Below are 16,396 nucleotides of genomic sequence, written 5' to 3' on the forward strand. Positions count from 1 at the left end.
TCAGGAAGATCACCTGCTTGGACGAGCACGACCACGGCCAGAACTTGATGATGCCCTGGATAATGGGCACTGCTGTCTCCGGGTCCTTTTCTACGTACTGCGTGATGCAATAGGAAAGCTGCTGGTGGTACATTGATACGCACTTGGGCTTGTGCAGCGGCACGAGCGCGCGCACGAGGAACTGCAGGTGCTCGGCCTTGAGCGGCATGGCGAAGCCGTTGATGATACTGCCCAGGATCTCCAGCAGCTCGCCGATGCCGTTGTGCCGCTCCGTCTCGTACACGAACCGGTAGAAGACGTTGCTGATGGCCTTGCGGATGAAGGACCGGTGCGACATAAACTTGCCGTAGATGCGGTGCAGGATGGTCTTGAGGTAATCCCGCTCGCGCGGGTCCTCGCTGTCGAACAGGTCGATGACCGCCAGGCAGAACTTCTGGTCCACGTACTTCTTGGCCACCTTGGCGTTCACCTCGCCCGACACGATGAAGCGCAGGAAAAATTCATACACCACTTGAAGATGTGGCCACGAGGCTTCCAGCACGGGCTCGTCCTCCTCCGGGTCAAAGTCCTCCGTCTGCGGGGGCAGCGCGCGGCAAATGTTGACCGACACCATCGACATGATGTCGGGCATGAGCGTCTCCGTGAAGATCTTCTGGCCTCCGGGGTTGTTCACGTAATCTACCAGCTCCAGCAGCGTCTGGCGCTTCAGGTCCTTGCCCCTGCAAAATAAGACCCGGTTAGATAAAACCGAGTTTCTGGATAAGTAAAACCCAAAAATCTGTCTCTAAAGGCAGAATAAAACTCACCGCTTGTCCGAGGTGGGGTCGTCGAAATTGAAGATGACCGAGCAGAGCTCGAGCTTCTGCTGGAACAGCGCCTCTCGCCGCTGCAGCGACGTGTCCTTGAGGTGCGGCAGGTCCTTGAGCGCCTGGATCTTCTGGTTGCGCGCCATGAACGAGCGGCGGCGCTCGCGCTTGGGCAGCGACACGTCCGAGCGCGCCACTTCGCCCACGGGCGAGCCGGCGCCAACGCCCTTGGCCGCGCCGTCCACGTCCATCCGATCGGGGGAGTTGGCGCCCAGGTGCTCTCCGTTGTTGCTAAGCTTCCGTTTCACCGTTTGCAGCATCCCCTTCATCGCTTAGTTACCCCGCCAGCGTGTCTTCTAGTCCGATGGGGGGGGAACTCTCTCACTCACCCACCCAGTTGAGGATTTTCAAAACCCAAATCAGGTCGTTTCCGCACTGTAAATGAGAGAGAGGAAAAAGTGAGTGAGTGATGAATGGCAACTTGGCAACACCAGGTTAGCCACTTTTTGCCACGCCAGACTTTTAGCACCACTTAAAGCGACAGGGTGGGTAAAGATGGCGGGGCGAGTCAAACCTAACCGACCGGCAAAAGAGGCCCGACGGAGGTGCAACCGACGAAGACAACACACGCGCGCGTACGTACGCTGAGAGATGGAGCTGCTGGCCGCCGGTGACTGCGCGGGGGGGCTGGCTGGCTACTTGCGACTGCGTGCTGCTGGTGGCCGTCCGCTGGCTTCCCTTGCGAGTCTCTCAGTCGCGTTTTCTTTCCTTCCTTTTCCTCCCCCCTTTCGCCCTCCACGCACACCCAGTTTACTTCATATAACCAAATACCCTTGGATAAACGATATTATACCATCCCTTTTACAATCGGTTATCACCTATCAAAACCAATCGCCTTGATAATATGTTACATTAAGTATCTATCTATATGAAAACCGCTACAGTACGACTGCCGGCTGGCCGATTGGCACTATACAAAACTCAAGTGGTTTGTGTAGCGGATAGGGGATCCTCACGCCACCTGGTTGAGGCAGGAAATAGCAATCGCATGGGCGATTTAGACGCCGATTTACGCCCATGGAGCGCGAGCTCTCGCGGCGCTGCCGACGCTGCGTGCGCGTGGCCGAGTTCGTGACGGTGGGCGCCGCAGCGTCCAGCAGCTCAAGCACCGTCCGGACTGGCAATGGTAGCGGCGCCGCGAGCGCAGAGGGCGACAGGACGCCGTTGTTCGCCGGCTACGTGGAGGTTCTGCACGCGCGCAACGCTTGGCTGGCAGTGCGCGTGGACATCTGGACGATCAGAGACACTTGCTTCCGCCAAGGTGCAAATGCAAATGCAAATGCAAATGGCAGTAATCTCGGCAACGCAACTTTAATTAATCAGATTATGATACAATATTTGGCAGTGAAGGCGGGGGGTGCGTATCTTCACGAGTCTCTAAACGATGTTGCATTGGAGGCGCCGAGTGAAGAGGCAATGGAAAAGTTGCAGCAAGTCAAGCCACTTGGGATAAAGGTTTCCTCTAGGGGGGATGAGCTGCCGGCGTTGACAGGCGACGAGTTGACTGCAACACTGGAAGAAGTGGTAACGCAACTTGTTGCCGCGTTTCAGGAGGTGCAAGTGCAAGTGAGTTGCAATGGCAATGGCAACTGCAAGGTTCACTTAACCGATGAATTAACCTTAATTCAATATTTTTTACTGTAGGCATTGCAAGCTGCAACATCGCAGCGAGCGAAATTCGAGTACGAGATGCTGCAACATCATCCCGACCTGGAGGTGCTGGTGTTAACCAGCTCCAGTAGTGGAAGCTACGTGCTCTTTGCTCTACCATTACTGGGAGACAAACCTCAATGGGATCCGAAGAAATTGTTAGAGACAGAGGACCCGGAGCTGGTTTTCATCCCTCACGGATTCCACGCCCCCAACTTCTCGACTGCAACGGACGGATTGACGATTTCCATCGGATATCCTCTAAAAGATGATGCTGACATGAAACTTGACGGCGCGTGGCCGCTTTTCGTCGAGTGGCCCGCTAGGATGTTGCTGTCGAGCCAAGTGACGCAGACTCCGCCGTCAAGTAAGGCACAATCTTCCGTCGAATTAATCGCGTCCTGCAAAAAGGTGAGTTTTCATTTGGAGTGTTTGTATTGAGGCTTGTGCATTGTTGCTGATGAGAAATCGACTGTGTACTGTAGATGTTTCTCCAACAGTGGAGGAGGCGCAAAGAATTTATTGCAGAACTGCGTCGCCACGTGATAGGTAAGCGTGTAGTACTGTACATTCAGTGTCGCTCTGATGGGTGTTTGTCTAACCTATAGTTTGGCTTTGTTCTTTTGAGTAGTTTTAGAGTACGACGCCGTGGACTTTTCGCAGGTGTTTTTCATGCTTCAGGAGCAGTTGGACGCGCAGTCCCCACTGCGTATCATCGTGTTGCGGCTGCAGTTCACGGCCGCGTTCTTCTTGACGAACTGCACGAGCGACTTGCAGGTGGCGATGCTCGACGGAGAAGGAGCTGCTGGCTCTGTTGCCGTGGCGCTCGGTGACTCGAGCACTCCTGCCAGTCCAGACAGCCAAGCGGACGTTGCTCAGTTCCTCCATGCCACTCGGAAGAGCTTGCTCCGCCACTTTTACGGAGAATGAGGCGCGCTATGAAATCGATCGTAGACGTTGAAAGTATGAAACATCATGTAAAGCTTGCCGCCATGAGCGTCACCATGTTTCACTTCCTTTCCAGTAGACGATCAAATACACCGGTGCGCCATGGTCAGTTTAGTCAAATCACGAATACTATATCGCCTGTCTCCGCCTCCACCTACGTGGAGCCTCCACGGTGGAGGCCGCCACGCTCGACGTCGCAGATTACAACTTGCCGTTGAAGCCCATGCTTCAACTGCACTGACCGCACCTCGTCTATTTTGCACAATTTCACCATGTCTCCATGCATTGCGAGCGTCCATCCCTTCTTCGTCGGCATCAAACCAGACCGCACCAGCTCACCAACCTCCAAATGCACACACTCCATCACCTCAAGTACCCCCCCCCTCACGATTAATGCCATCGCTATCATCGTAACTGCAGCGAACCGAACTCCATGCTGCTTCGTCATCGCAAGTGGCTCTATTCGTCTGCAGGTCGCCAACTTCAACTTCCAGCCGTATCTATGCACGTCACCATGCATTCACGCTGCAGCAGATGCGTCAAGTCAACGCAGCAATGCTTACCCTCCATCCTCCTCTCTAAATCCCCCACCACAATTGCATCACTTCCCATTCCTCCGCGTCTCTCCACCAGCGACCTCTCACACTCTCACCCCCCCCCTCAATCCATTGCCATGCGCGAGGCTCTGTTAACCCCCGAGGACGAGCAGTACCTGTCCCTGCTGGAAGCTCGTCGCGACCAGCACTTCACCCATGCGCCATTGCTCTCCAACTTCCGAGTCCTCGCGCTCTTCTCGTACGATGACGATGACGTAGACGGCCAGACCGCCGACAAGTTCGTGGTGGGGGCCAACGCCGAGTGCGCCAACATCGGCGGCGCCACGTGCGCCGAGCGCGCGGCCATGGCGCAGCTGCAGCTGCTGCCCGTCAAGCGCGTGCGCAAGATCTACATCGTGTCGGACTCGCCGCAGTGTTTAACACCCGGCACTCTGTGTCGCGAGTTCCTGCTCTCCAGCCCCTTGATCAGCGAGGACACGCCGTTCGTGTCACGCGCCAAGAATTGCCGCCCGTGCGTCACCACGTTGAAGGAGCTGTACCCGTTCCCGTCGCTCTACGACCGACTGCCCCGCACTCAAGTGTTGCCGTTCGCCCGCAACTTTTGCTGCCAATTCGCTGGCAGTAGTAGTAGTAACCTGCAACCGCAAGAGGGGGAGACACTCGTCACTCCGTTCATCAAGTTGCAGCTCTCTCGCATGTCTCCGGACGAACAGGAAGTGTACTTGCGAGCTCTAAAGGCGACGGAGAGAGACTCAAGGGACGACCTCTTCCCGTTGAGGTACGCGGCGGGCACAAAGTTCTCGGACGGGGACGTGCGCGTCACGTGGCAACACAAGACGCTCGAGTACGGCAGCTCCCTGGACGCCATCTCCAAGCTCATCCCGTTCGTCGAGGACAAGCAGTACAATACGCAACAACCCGCCAAGCCCGAGTTCCTGATGCAGGTGGACCAGTTCGGCATCCTCCACGCGCCGTTTGCACGCGCACGAGCCTATTTCTTCGAGTTCGGCTTCCTCGACACGCCCGTGCTGGTGCATGACGCCAAGGGGGAGCTGCACCGCGTCCCTATTGGAACGCTCGTGGCCGAGTCTCCGGACTGTATCGCTGCGTCTACGGCCATGATGAAGTAGATCAGGAGACTATTGGTCGCTTTCTTCGATGAGGGCGGGGCTGCTGCTTCTGACTCGACTTCGTCTTGCTCGCAGCACCTTCATGCGCGTCTGGATCAACGTTCGCATCTGCTGGAGCTGCTCGGGTGAAGCTTGGCGGAACTAATACAAAAGCATGAAAAGGTGTTAGGATACTACAAACAAGGATAATACAATAGCCATATTCATAACGTACAAGTGTCGGGAGCAGCTCTTTGAGGCTGATGGTGCCGTTGGAGTCCCTGTCGATGGAGTAGAAGAGGTTCTCGACGCTCGTAGCGCTGTTCCTTCGGTCGCTGCCCTCGAGACCGCAGAACCTGACCAACTGCGTCCATTCTTGTTGGTTCAAGTCCCCGGATCCGTCTTCATCGAGTCGAGCGAGACCTACAGCGAGTTGCTCGACTTGTTTTACAGTGTAGTGAGGTCCGAACGGGTTCTTGCCCGGTGACAATGCTGGCGTGGATGTAGAGCGACGCATACTGCTCGCAGTCGGAGATATCGGTTGGCGCTGCTCTGCGTGTTCTTTAGGCACTTTAGGCTTGGAACTCAAGAGACAGACGTTCGCGACGATCTTCTGGCACAACTTGATCTTGCGTTCGATGTTGCTGTTGCGACGCAGTTTCTCCGGGCTGGTAGGCGGCGACTCGGCTGTGGATTGCTGTAGTATTGGCGCCGATGCACTCGAGTTTAGAGAAGATGATAAAGCATCAGGATGGTCGAGTTCTTGCACTTGTACAGCGGATGAGGACGGTGTGAGCTTGGGGAGAGACACGTTGCGAGCGAGGACGATGACACTCGCGTCCATTTTGATGTTTAAACCGGTCGACTCCATTGACGAGCGTTGCAGTTGCAGGCGCTTCGTTGGTGTGGATTTAACTGATTTGCTCAATGGGGAGGCAGCGTCCTGCAGCTTATCGCGCAAGAACTGGGACGGCTCGACATCTAACCTCCTGAAGGCTCCGACCGAAGCTTTAGCCACCGCAGCCGCACGACGTTCAACCTCCAGAGGATAATTGGTCAACGTTTTCGACGCTGCTGAAGAGAGTTCCGGGGTTGGTTGTGGACTGTGGTTCACCATGGCACGAGCTTTGGCCTTCGCTTTGGCCCTCGCCCTGCCCATTTCTTCCGGCGTGGAGAACAGCGGAGCGAGCGCCGCCACGCGCTTCTTCTTGTCCGCGACGTCCGCCAGCAACGCAGTTGAGTTCTTCGCGATACAACGGAGATGTTGCGCTTCTTCCGGTCCAAAGACCCCATGTTGAACGCCTGAAGTGACCGAAGTCACGGAGAACGGCGCTTGCATTAGCAAGACGTTCGCTGCGTGGGTCAAAGCCGTCGACGCGTCGGGGAACAACGGAGCTTCCGTCATCTTCGACGGAGATTCAGCCTCCAACAGCGACGACGGCGTAGCGAAGGAAGTATCAGGAGCCACCTGATCGCTTTGAGGCTGTTGCTGATGTCCTGCTTTACGCTGCCTCCTCTGCTCCTTCTTCAGGCGACGCTGGTGCTTGGCGATAACTTCGCGGGCGATGCGTTCGAACAGCTCCTTCCTGTCTCCACCCACGGTGTGATCGCGACGGACGAACTTCCAGGCCGAAGCAGAGGCAGACGACTGCTCTCCTGTGGTCAAGATGTGGCCGACACACGTTGCTGTTTGGTCCCAGATCTTGACCACGCCATCGGCGCCTAACGAGAGCAGTTCACCAGGCCACGGAACTCTCTGCAGTGACAAGACACCGGCATGGTGCGCCATCCAGGACTTGGTCGACGACACCACTGGGAGAGCTGCTGGTCCTTCGACTATCGACGCCCGACGACTGGCAACTCCCCCTTCAATCGCTTGAATGTCAACGTGGTTGTACTGTGCGTTGGATGATCGACGACGCAGAATCGCCGAGCGTCTCGTTGGTTGTGTTTCAGACTGAGGATTCCCAGTGAGGAAGCGGAGATCCCAAGCGAAGATCTGGCCCGTTTCAATGCCAACGTACAGCATCTCTGGGTGTGTACTGGTAGCTGCGTGTGATGGTTCAGGTGAGACGCTGGTCGAGCAAATGGAAGTGACGCCGTCCAGCTCGAGTTTGCTTTGTAGAGGCCGGGACGGGGTGGACTCGACCATCACGAGTCGCATGAGGGGGTAAGCGATGCTGCTGCGAACGCCGATCGTTGGCCAGACGAAGATGCCTCCTGTCACGTCGGCGGAGACTAGTAGTCCGGGCGTTGCAGGGGGAAAGTGAAGCGCTCGGATCTCTCGAGTGTGGACAGAAGCGCAACGAAATAACAGCGTGATACGGCGGAGATCGTAGACTTGTACCCCGCCAGCGTCGTCCGCTGTAGCGACGAACCTCGTGGTATGCAACTCGGTTGACGATGGCGGAGGTGAACACGTGCAGCACGTGATACTCGACTTGTGCGCCTTCTCTATAAAGTGCACCACTTCCAGATTCGACTCTCCTGGCGGCGAATCCAAGACGCAGATCATCCGATCTTCGCCCGTTGATACTAAACACTGCAAACACATCGAGTGAGAACTCGAGCTGGAATACTATCTGCTAAATACAAGGAGCTTACATTGGCATGAGAGCAGAACACGAGCGAGGTGACGGTGCCGTTGTGCACCATTGTCTTCGTCAACAAAGCTCCAGTTACCGGGTTGTACAGTCGAATTGCACCGTCCTGTATAATAGTACAGTCATTCACAGTTAGCTGCAATGCATGGCCTCGTTAGACATTTTCTCTAACGAGATGCGTACATTTGTCGCCACGTAAAGCTTTCGCTCACGAGGGCTATCAAATGCAATAGCACAGACATCAGCATCTCTGATGGAGACCGGCTCCTCGATCTTCGCCCCCGAGTTGGCACTCCACACGGTGATGCGGTTCTCGACGACCCCAACGAACGTATTGGCCACGGTGTTGAACACCACGAACCGTGTGGGGGCGGTGCCAGGCGAGTCGTCCACCGCTGCGTCCTCTTGTCCGACCGACTGCATCACGGCACTGAAGCGATACAAGCGCAAGTTCCCCGTGATGATATCGCACGCTGGGCTATCAGACGCTATGCTCGCTGCTGGCTCGTGGTGCGGCTCGTGAGCCTTCTCGGAGCTTGTTCCCCCTCCTGGTCCGTTCGACGAGGTCATGAACATCCGAAAGCGACACAAATTGGGCGTGTGGAGCTCGAAAGTCTGCAGCATCGAGGCGAGATGGTTCCCAGAGAAGCCCTTGGCGCAGCGCGTGATGTCCCAAAGCTTGAAATGTCCGCTTTGATCCCCCGTTACCGCCAGACAAGTAGAAGAAGACACGAACTTGGCGCCCATCAGGCAGTGGTGGTGCCCTCCCAACTTCGTCTTGAGCGTTCTACCGGGAATCCCCCAGCAGTAGGCTTGGTACTCGAACCCAGAGCTCAACAGTAAAGTGTGAGCGGAGTCCAGCGTCAAGACGGCTTGCTGGTGGCCTCGCAGTACGAACGAGACGGTTAACACAGCGGATGGGCCTCCGACAGAGGAATTGGTGCCTGCTACAGTCTCCCAGACCGTGATCGTGTGGTCGAACGAGGCCGTAGCAACGTAGGGCGTCTCTGGGATGTCTAAACACGCAGCTAAGCGCTCCGTGTGATGTCGGGGGAGAAGCATCGGAGGCGGTGGAGGGGCTGCACCAGCGTGCATCGGTACCTCGAGGTCCCAGAGCTGAACCTGATCGGTGGATCCGCCAGCGACAAACAAGCGCTTGAGTGGAGGGGGACACCACTTGACGAAGAGCGCTGGGAAGCGACCGACCAGTTTTCCATTGAAGACGTAGGAGCCGACAGTGGCGTCGATGATCGACCAGAGCGAGATGCACAGGTCGCTGCTAGCGATGGCCAACGCGTTCCGAGACGGAACGTGCTCGGCGTCCATAACTTCGAGAGAGTCAAACACGTCCACTTGTTTCTCGCCCGCCTTCTTCTCCGCAGCCAACTTCTCGCTGCAGTTGAGTTCATGAAGGAAGTTCATGTCGAGGTCGAACATCTACAGCAAAAAAAAGTTCTGTAAGTTTTTGCAGTCTCAATACAGACTTGAGCATCACATCTCACGTACTAGAATGCGTGGAGACTTGTGTTCGATCAGTGCAAGACGCTTTAGTTGTGGGAAGGCCTTCAACTTGCTCACTTGGTACGGAAAAGTCCTGTATTATGTCAATTGTCAGTAAAATATAGCAAGAATTTACTACATGAACACCTCGTACCGTGCTGCCGTGCCGCTGCTGAGAGGTTCTTGCCGGTAGACTATCGTCGATCGCGGAGGGGCATCATCCGGATCCCCGTGGGTTTGTCCCTGGTCATGATCATTCTCGTCATGAGGTATCCGCGTAGCCACCAGTCCAATCGCGACACAAAACGACGTGAACTCCTCCCAGTCCACAACTGCATCGCCATTGATGTCGATCTGCTCAAACATCTCGAACAGCAGACCAACCAACGCAGTCGCGCGGCCGAGATGCTGCATCAGACTCGGTCGACTGCGCATCAACTCCCAGAGCAGAAGTCGAGCAAACTCGACTTTGGGAAGCCCATCGTCGTCGGGGAAATACCGTTCGATCCCGAGGAACTCGTTGCAACTGAGAGCGGCACAGATCCCAGCAACGCTCGACAGCGGGTTCCGATTGGGGATCTTGATGTCGGGCATGAGGTCCAAGAGGAAAATCTGCATGCTTTCAATCAGAGACGCCGTGACTGCGCTTCGGACCACAACGTTGCTGCGGTCGTCGGTGGCAGCGTGGAAGGCCCAGTCGTGGTGGTTCCCGTGGCGTCGGAAGATTTTACACAGCACCACGACATTCGGCTGCTTGCCGATCTGTCTTCGTACAGATTTCGGGTCGTGCGAGATTCCGAATAAACGAATGCGTTCCCCTGCATCAAACACGAATCTCTTGCCGCCTGCAGCCAGTGCTTGTGCTTCGGCTTCAGCTTGAGCGCTGTCGACTGCGTGCAGGTCGCAGGTGAGCGAGAACGCGTTCAGCTGAGGGGATCCAGCGATCTCGTCCTCTGCGTACGTGACCAAGCAGCCCACGACCTCGACATACGGGTGCAGTTTGGCCATGGAGAACCGCACAACCTCCCGCTCGTTCGCCTCCTTCGACTTGGCGCGGGTTGCTCGGAAATTGTCCTCCCCGAAGAAGGAAGCATTGGGACTTGAGCTGGTGTGGTGGCTCCTTGAGGACGTGTCGGTAGATCGGGCACCACGAACAACCTGCAAGACATCGCCCTGAACGATTAATTCAAGCCCATGGTGTCAATCAAAGTGTCCGATTGGAAGCCAATTTTTCAGTTTGTGTCTTGCACCTGCGCGTTGAACAGGAGGAACACGAGCTCGACGATCCACGGCACGTTCTCGTCTTCATCTCGTCGGAGTCTCTGCAACAAAGGAAAACAATTTAACGTCATGCTTTATCAACAACAAAATGGACACTTTAACTTCCGATTGCCAAGTTGATCGTACAAACACGACGTGGGGCTTGGACGCCGGCAGTGGCGTCACATCTTCGTCTTTCAGTGCGTCCCACTCGCGAGCGGAGGTCACCGCATTGGAGTCAGCGTCCATTGCATCCCCAAATCTGTGAACCGTGAAACGACACCAAGTTACTAGAGTCTGTCGTTTTTAGCGAGTTATCTATCCACTCCTCCACCGCCTCTTCGACGGCCATGGTGCTGCATGAAGAAGACTCGGATGAGCTGCTCTCTCGCCTCTTTCAACGCTGCAATGGATACGTCAGCCAACCGCCAGGAGCACGGCCTCAATCTATCAAGAGTCGACGACTAGGGGCCGAAGGCCCAACTCTCGCTGTGACCAACCTCCATGATTTGGCTCGTGAATTGGCAGCAACGGAGCGAGCTCTCCACCCTCACAGCGAAGAAGCAGCAGAGTGTGCTATCCCATCAGCTACGAGCAACCAAAAGGGGCAGAGCCCGACATGGGACGAGCTGGAAGAGATCGTTCGCGAGCTGCATGAACTGTACCAACGCGGTGACGAAGTGATACTCTCGCTTCGGGAGCAAAAGTACGCCGAGTTACTTACCAAAGCTGCAGTGAGGACCTTAACGCACGCTTGCTTGAGTGGTGACCGTGGAGATCTGGACGCTTCGGGTGTGAGAGTGAAGCTTCTGGAGCTGGCGGTGCGGCCGACCGAGCAGTGGCGCTGTCTAGCGTTTACATTGTTCTTGAACGCAAGCATCGCCTCAGTTGCAGCGATATTGTCGTCGTTGGAAGACTCGTCGATTGCTCGAGCTCAGCACCTCGATGTTAATTTGTTCAAGCTGCTCCGAGAGATGCTGGGCAAGGCTGTCGTGGTGTCAACGACGACTCTAGGGGACGAACTGTTATCCAGCCTTCGAGGTAGGCGTCGTGGTCTCGATTGGGTCGAACAAGCGGTCGGGTGTCTGGAGTTTTTCGTCAAGAAGGCGAACGGGAGCTACTCCTCGGACCGACTGAGGGCGTTAGATGAACACACGCTTCTCTTCTTGGTGGCTGAGGCTAGCAACCGAAGTCGCATAGATTCTGAGCTTCAGCAGAAGGCGATTGAGCTCGTTGTCGCGACGATGTACGCGTTCAAAGTCGTCCCGGCCGGGAAATCGGTCGGTCCAGAGTGGCAACAACCGAGCAAGGACCACACGGTTTGGAATTGTGGCCTGCCAGTCGCTGCGGTGGAGCAATACGTGAGTCTCGAGTTGCTGCTGTATCATTTCTACAACGCTCCGATCGCTCGCTTGCAGCGCTTGGCTTGCATGGTTCTTGTGGACTTAGTGTGCGAGCAGCTCCGACGCACTGGCAGCCGGGAAGGCATCAGCACGGCAGGTCTCGATCAGATATGGCGCACGTTTGTGGAGTGGGAAGACCCGTCCACTGGCATACGGCAGGCTTTACTCTCGCCATATATTTCGAGCGCTCGGGTTGTGAAGCAACTGGTCCCGAGCTGCTCGTTGGTGCCGGAGAAGCAGCTCAATGCGTTCGTGAACCAGTTCCGCTTGCTCACTCAGATCGACGCGTACTTCGGCGTGAATCCAAGCATGGACAAGGCTATCAAAGTGGCCAAGAGCCATAGTAACGGCAGTATCTCGGAAGAAGTGCTCGAGCAAGTGTCCAAGCAGCTGCTCTCGAATCGCGCCGTGGAACGCTATCGTGGTGAGCGCTGGCTGGCGGAGCTTCTAACGTACGGACAGGACGACGACGTCTTCACGTCGTATGACAGCAAGGCAACCACGACTATAGGGTCCGTCCGCAAGCACCCTGAAGCAGTTCTAGTCCGCCCAAAGCCTGAAGCTGCTGCTCAAAGTCCCCCTGCTGGAGAAGAGCTTGAAGAGACGTTCTGTTATGACGAAGGGGGAGAGATCGGCCTAGCAGCTCAAGCGAAATTCTGGGAGTTAGCGTCGCGGACAAACCCTCCCGCACTCCGTGAATCCTTTGCAAGGGTGTTGACACTGTTTGTTAGACGAAAGCTGCAACTCAGCGTAAGTATGAGACTCTCGTTAGCGTGGCTATTGATGTAGTAGATTAATGGTGTCTTATGTGCTATGTGCAGTCGGGTAAAGCAGAGGTGACGACGATCGAAGAGATCAACACGTGTTTGCGCGTGCTTCTCGATCATCAAGAGAGCGAACCAGCAGTGTTGATACCCGTGATGCTACTCATCCTTGATATTTGCCAATGCGAGTTGTCATACATCGACAAGCGATGGCAGCAGAGGGACTTCTCCTCGTCTTCTATTTCTAGCGATAACCAGCACGAAGACACCTACAAGCGGGTGGCGTGGTCGGACTCGTTGGCGTCGAGGGTGCTGAATGGGGACGTGGCACTGGACAAATCTCTGCTGCGGCAGATTGACACGGAGTTCTTGTTGCACGTACTGAGAGTACTCCACGAGAGCTCCAACAGCCACCAGTCTATTGAATGTCGTCGGGTCTGCTGTGGAGTGGAGAGGTCTCTGGTCGGGGACGTTGCAGCGTGCACGGCGCTCATTCTCACCGATGCTCTGTCGGATAACAACACCGCACTCGCCAAGCTCGGGGGCCTGACAGCTTTGACTCCGTTCCTGCAAGCTTGCGACACCCGTATCGCTGTGTAAGTGCTAACGCACTGTTTTCACTTGGTTGAAGGCTGACAAGTGTTGTTTGCTGTGCTCAGGTTCATGGCCAAGCTCATCGGCCAGTTGGTGAAACAGGCCGACGAAACTCAATACTCCGCATTCCTCCGCGAGCTCTACGTCGCCTGCGTCGAGGCCGACGACGAGAACGCGCTGTACAACTCGTACCTGCACACGCAGACATTGCTGCACGACATCGACGCGCGTTACAACGTTGAAGACGAAATGTAGCCATTCCGACAAGATCCCCTTTCAAAGTAGTTTGAATGACGTTGACAGGGATCAGAAATATAATAGCCTTAAAAATCACATACCGAGATCTTTGAAAATATCTTTGCAAACACCTTTAGAATATGGTAACCACTCAGATCGAATTTAGCAAAACGACTGGTCAGTACACGTCCGCACTAAATCCGAGAGATCTGAGGGGATCCTCATGCCATTTTCATCGCGAAGAATCGTACGTCGCAGGAAGTTGTGCCCCTTGTTGTATGTGCTTTTGCCGGCAGGAGCTTGATGCCTCTTGCGCCTTCTCTGAAGGCGCCCCTGGTTGGGCGTAGAGTTCTGCCGAGGATTGCTTGCCTTGGTGTCTGGGTGGGTGGGGCAGTTGCTGAAAAGCGGCATACCCTGTCGAGATCCTGGGCATGGAGGAGGGCCCCTCGGGCTGCGCTGGCAGATAGCGAAGTATCTGGAGATATTGTGTGGAGTTCTTGCTGCAATTTGCTCGGACCATGAAACGCTCCAGACATGCATCGAGTCAATACAATACATGAATCTATTCGTTCTTGTGCGCGTTTGGCCGACAAGCGCTCGAGACCTCTTGCGCCTCTTCTCCTTTCGGGGAGGGAGGCGGTGTCGATTGGGTGGAGAGCGCTCTCGCTGGAGGCTTCCCACGCTGCCCGGTGTTCCCTAAGAAGCTGAACGACTGCCTAGTAAGCTGGTGGCGAGGTTAACCGAGCACGAGGAGAGCGCCTCGAGGTGACTCGGCAGATAGCGAGTCCCGGGGATATTAGGTGGAGTTCTCGCTGCAATTGGCTTGGGCCATGGAAAGCCCCATACATGCTTGAACACGAGTTGTAGATGGAAGTTTTTCGGATAGGATAGAGTTGGAACGGGTAACATGCTCATCGTACTCAAATGACAAGACACAAAGCTGTAGCTAGTCAACTTGGCTTTCATCCCACGTCATGTTCACATTTACGGGAGCTGGTGGAACGGATCTGAGCTGTTGGAGGAAGACGCTCCGCTCATCATGGCCTGCGAAGGCTGCGCTCCTGCCGACTGGCCCATGGACGCGCCGCCTTGCGCGAACTGCTGCTGCATCATTTGCATGTTCATCATCTGGGGCTGCGCCATCATGCTCATCTGCGGATGCATCATCATTCCAGGCTGCATCTGGTGCTGGCTCATTCCTTGCATCGGCATCTGCATGTTCGGATACATTTGCTGCTGCATGCCCGTCGAGCCGTCGGTGAGCTGAAGCTGGTTCATGTTCATGCTCAGCTGCATCATGTTCGGCTGCATCTGCTGCTGTCCCTGCATCGGCATGGCCATCACAGGCGTGGGCTGATCAGCGCCGCGAGCCTTCTGCAAGTCGTTCAGTGTCCGCTTCTCCTCCGGGTTGGCGGACAGGGTCTTCTTCTTCTCGCTCGCCAGAGAGTCAAAGTCTACGATGTTGTTCTCCGGCAGGAGGTTTGTGCGGAACGCATCCGCTTGCTGCTGCGACTGAGCTGCCACATTAGAAGCTGGGGCTTGAGAGCTGCCGTCGAATACAGACTGCTGCACAGGGGCATGAGCTTGGACGGGAGCAGGTGCGAAGCTCAGACCCGCAAGATCCTGCAGAGGGTTTTGGCTCTGCGGCGCATCGAAGATCGAAGGCTGCATCTCCTGAGCAGCACTGGCGGGCTGGGCCGCAGGCTGCACATCCAGATCCACGCCCAACAGATCGACACTCGCGCTGCTAGCAGCCGCGGCCGCAGTCGCCTTCTTGCTTCCGCGCTTCTTCGCCTTGCGACTGCTCTCCTGCTCCGAGGTTGACTCGTCATCCGTCGACGCCATCGACTGCCGCCGTGTTCGCGACTTCTTGCCGGATTTCTCCTTCTTGCTCTTCTTCGACTTGGACTTGGACTTCTTGGACGTCTCCTTCTCTTCCTCGACAGGCGGGGGCGGCAGCTTGGCCGGGTCGAAGGAGTACGAATAGTTGGCCGGAGCCTTTTTCCTGTCCTCCTCGTCGCTCTCGCTCTCCTCCGAGTAGAATCCGCTTTGCTTCTTGCTCTTGCTCTTCTTCTTTGCCTTGGCCTTGCTCTTGTGACGTCGTTCATCCGCCGACTCCGTCTCGGAAGACTCGGAAATCGACAGCTCCTCACTCTCGCTCTGCTGCGACGCGTCGCTTTCCGACTCATTCTCGCTCTGCTGCTTCTTCTTGCTCTTCTTGCTGCTCTTCTTACTCTTCTTCGAGTCGCTCTTCTTCTTAGCGTGGCGACTCTTGCCGTGGTGGTGGTGGTGGTCCGTCGAGCTCAGACTCTTGGGCTCGTACGCCTTGGACGCGTTGCTCGTGTAGTCCGAGTAGGCCTTGGGCCTCTCCGTGGCAAAGTCATTCTGGTAACCCCCTCCGCTGCCATTGTAGCCGGCGTTGTAGCCCCCAGCGCCGCCTCCGCCCGAGTAGGACGACGACGAACTGCGGATATTCGCCATCCAGTTGGCGCGACCGTCATTGCGCGGCATCTGCTGCGCGTAGTGCTCCGGGATGGCGTCCGAGTTGGGCCCGCGCGCCAGCTTGCCGCCGTACTCGATGACCTTGCCGCCGAGCCACTGGCCGCTCTCCAGGATCTTGCTCTTCCAGTCGCCGGCGTCGTGCGCGGCGCTGCTGGCGCCTCCTCCGCCGTAGGATCCGCCCTGGCCGTACGGGGAGCCGAAGCGGTTGCGGTCGTGGAAGTTGCCGCTCGACGAGAAGCTGGAGGAGCCGCCGCCCCCGACGGACTTCTGCATCCACATGGCTAGAGGTGGAGGACTTGAGGTCTTAGTGATCGATGTGGAAATGTGAAGATTTTGTGACAGACCTCTCCCCAGTTGAAAAGCATCTGATTATCGAAGCGGTTTCAGCCAATGAGAGAGGTTG

General features: G+C 56.1%; 5 protein-coding genes across 5 annotated transcripts; 3 read left to right on the top strand and 2 right to left on the bottom strand.

The window, feature by feature from the left end:
- Positions 1-2,555: 2,555 nt before the first annotated feature.
- PHYSODRAFT_523774 (hypothetical protein) lies at positions 2,556-3,446 on the top strand (the record flags this gene model as incomplete). The annotated part of the gene is made up of 3 exons (XM_009536719.1): positions 2,556-2,927; positions 3,002-3,065; positions 3,145-3,446. 3 exons carry the CDS (start codon positions 2,556-2,558, stop codon positions 3,444-3,446), a joined length of 738 nt encoding a protein of 245 aa, XP_009535014.1.
- A 691-nt stretch (positions 3,447-4,137) lies between these two features.
- On the top strand, positions 4,138-5,187 carry PHYSODRAFT_564443 (hypothetical protein; the record flags this gene model as incomplete). The annotated part of the gene is made up of 1 exon (XM_009536720.1): positions 4,138-5,187. The coding sequence occupies one exon, from the start codon at positions 4,138-4,140 to the stop codon at positions 5,149-5,151; it is 1,014 nt and encodes a 337-aa protein (XP_009535015.1). The 3' UTR covers positions 5,152-5,187.
- On the bottom strand, positions 5,153-10,742 carry PHYSODRAFT_523501 (hypothetical protein; the record flags this gene model as incomplete). The annotated part of the gene is made up of 10 exons (XM_009536721.1): positions 5,153-5,774; positions 5,940-6,525; positions 6,637-7,694; positions 7,799-7,839; positions 7,917-8,211; positions 8,296-9,170; positions 9,240-9,327; positions 9,388-10,406; positions 10,484-10,555; positions 10,641-10,742. 10 exons carry the CDS (start codon positions 10,740-10,742, stop codon positions 5,153-5,155), a joined length of 4,758 nt encoding a protein of 1,585 aa, XP_009535016.1.
- Positions 10,743-10,843: 101 nt separating this feature from the next.
- On the top strand, positions 10,844-13,509 carry PHYSODRAFT_523343 (hypothetical protein; the record flags this gene model as incomplete). The annotated part of the gene is made up of 3 exons (XM_009536722.1): positions 10,844-12,646; positions 12,718-13,256; positions 13,320-13,509. The coding sequence occupies 3 exons, from the start codon at positions 10,844-10,846 to the stop codon at positions 13,507-13,509; spliced, it is 2,532 nt and encodes an 843-aa protein (XP_009535017.1).
- A 908-nt stretch (positions 13,510-14,417) lies between these two features.
- PHYSODRAFT_347850 (hypothetical protein) lies at positions 14,418-16,299 on the bottom strand. The gene has a single exon (XM_009536723.1). It carries the CDS (start codon positions 16,270-16,272, stop codon positions 14,476-14,478), a length of 1,797 nt encoding a protein of 598 aa, XP_009535018.1. The 5' UTR covers positions 16,273-16,299; the 3' UTR covers positions 14,418-14,475.
- Between the last annotated feature and the right edge of the window lie 97 nt (positions 16,300-16,396).

The sequence above is a fragment of the Phytophthora sojae genome (assembly GCF_000149755.1).
Source record: "Phytophthora sojae unplaced genomic scaffold PHYSOscaffold_9, whole genome shotgun sequence".
In the NCBI taxonomy this organism is placed as follows: Eukaryota; Oomycota; class Peronosporomycetes; order Peronosporales; family Peronosporaceae; genus Phytophthora; species Phytophthora sojae.

Excerpts from the sequence above, each read along its gene's own strand:
- PHYSODRAFT_347850 (XM_009536723.1), bottom strand. The coding sequence starts at position 16,272 with ATGTGGATGCAGAAGTCCGTCGGGGGCGGCGGCTCCTCCAGCTTCTCG.